The 1043-nt window shown below is 58.2% G+C and overlaps 1 protein-coding gene across 1 annotated transcript; it reads left to right on the forward strand.

The window, feature by feature from the left end:
* Positions 1-391: 391 nt before the first annotated feature.
* On the forward strand, positions 392-970 carry LOC117941076 (spectrin beta chain, non-erythrocytic 1-like; the record flags this gene model as incomplete). Its single annotated transcript, XM_034866174.1, has 2 exons — positions 392-551; positions 629-970. Coding segments are annotated over exons 1-2 (387 nt in total), but the record flags the coding sequence as incomplete, so codon positions are not given.
* Between the last annotated feature and the right edge of the window lie 73 nt (positions 971-1043).

Here is a 1043-nt window from a genome sequence, read left to right on the forward strand (position 1 = left end):
AACGTGTCCCAGGCAGGTTGCTAACGTGTCCCAGGCAGGTTGCTAACGTGTCCCAGGCAGGTTGCTAACGTGTCCCAGCCAGGTTGCTAACGTGTCCCAGGCAGGTTGCCAACGTGTCCCAGCCAGGTTGCTAACGTGTCCCAGGCAGGTTGCCGACGTGTCCCAGGCAGGTTGCTGACGTGTCCAAGGCAGGTTGTTTACGTGTCCCAGGCAGGTTGCTAACGTGTCCCAGGCAGAACATCGTCTTCAGATTTGGCTTTTTTGGTTGTTAAGGGTGGTCTGCAGAACGTAGAGGGGCGTTTCCGCGGGGTTAGGGTTTTATCGGACTATTTAATCCGGGTTAAAAAGGGGACGTTAGGAGTGTTTGATGGTGACGGCGTCTTGGTCTTCAGGCCTGGGAGCGCCTGGAGAAGGCGGAGCACGAGAGGGAGCTGGCCCTGAGGACGGAGCTGATCCGTCAGGAGAAGTTGGAGCAGCTCGCCAGACGCTTCGACCGCAAGGCGGCCATGAGGGAGACCTGGCTTAGCGAGAACCAGAGACTGGTGTCCCAGGTAAGAAGACGCACACTCGGAGCTGTTGCTATAGCTACGCTAGCTCCAGACTGACGTCACCCCGATTCTCCCTCCAGGACAACTTCGGGTTTGATCTCCAGGCCGTGGAGGCGGCCACCAAGAAGCACGAGGCCATCGAGACGGACATCGCGGCGTACGAGGAGCGTGTGCAGGCGGTGGTTTCCGTGGCGAGGGAGCTGGAAGCGGAGCACTACCACGACATCAAGCGCGTGGCGGCCAGGAAGGACAACGTAGTCCGGCTGTGGGAGTACCTGCTAGAGCTGCTGCGGGCGCGGCGCCTCCGGCTGGAGATGAACCTGGGTCTGCAGAGGGTCTTCCAGGAGATGCTCCACATCATGGACTGGATGGACGAGATGAAGGTGGGCGGCTCGCTCATCCACTTAAAAAAACTCAAACCGGTTAATCGATTAATCTTTATGTGTTGATAAATACATACATTACCTCAATGTGATAACCCCCCCCCCCCCCCCC

The sequence above is a fragment of the Etheostoma cragini genome, unplaced genomic scaffold, assembly GCF_013103735.1.
Source record: "Etheostoma cragini isolate CJK2018 unplaced genomic scaffold, CSU_Ecrag_1.0 ScbMSFa_4168, whole genome shotgun sequence".
Classification (NCBI taxonomy): domain Eukaryota; kingdom Metazoa; phylum Chordata; class Actinopteri; order Perciformes; family Percidae; genus Etheostoma; species Etheostoma cragini.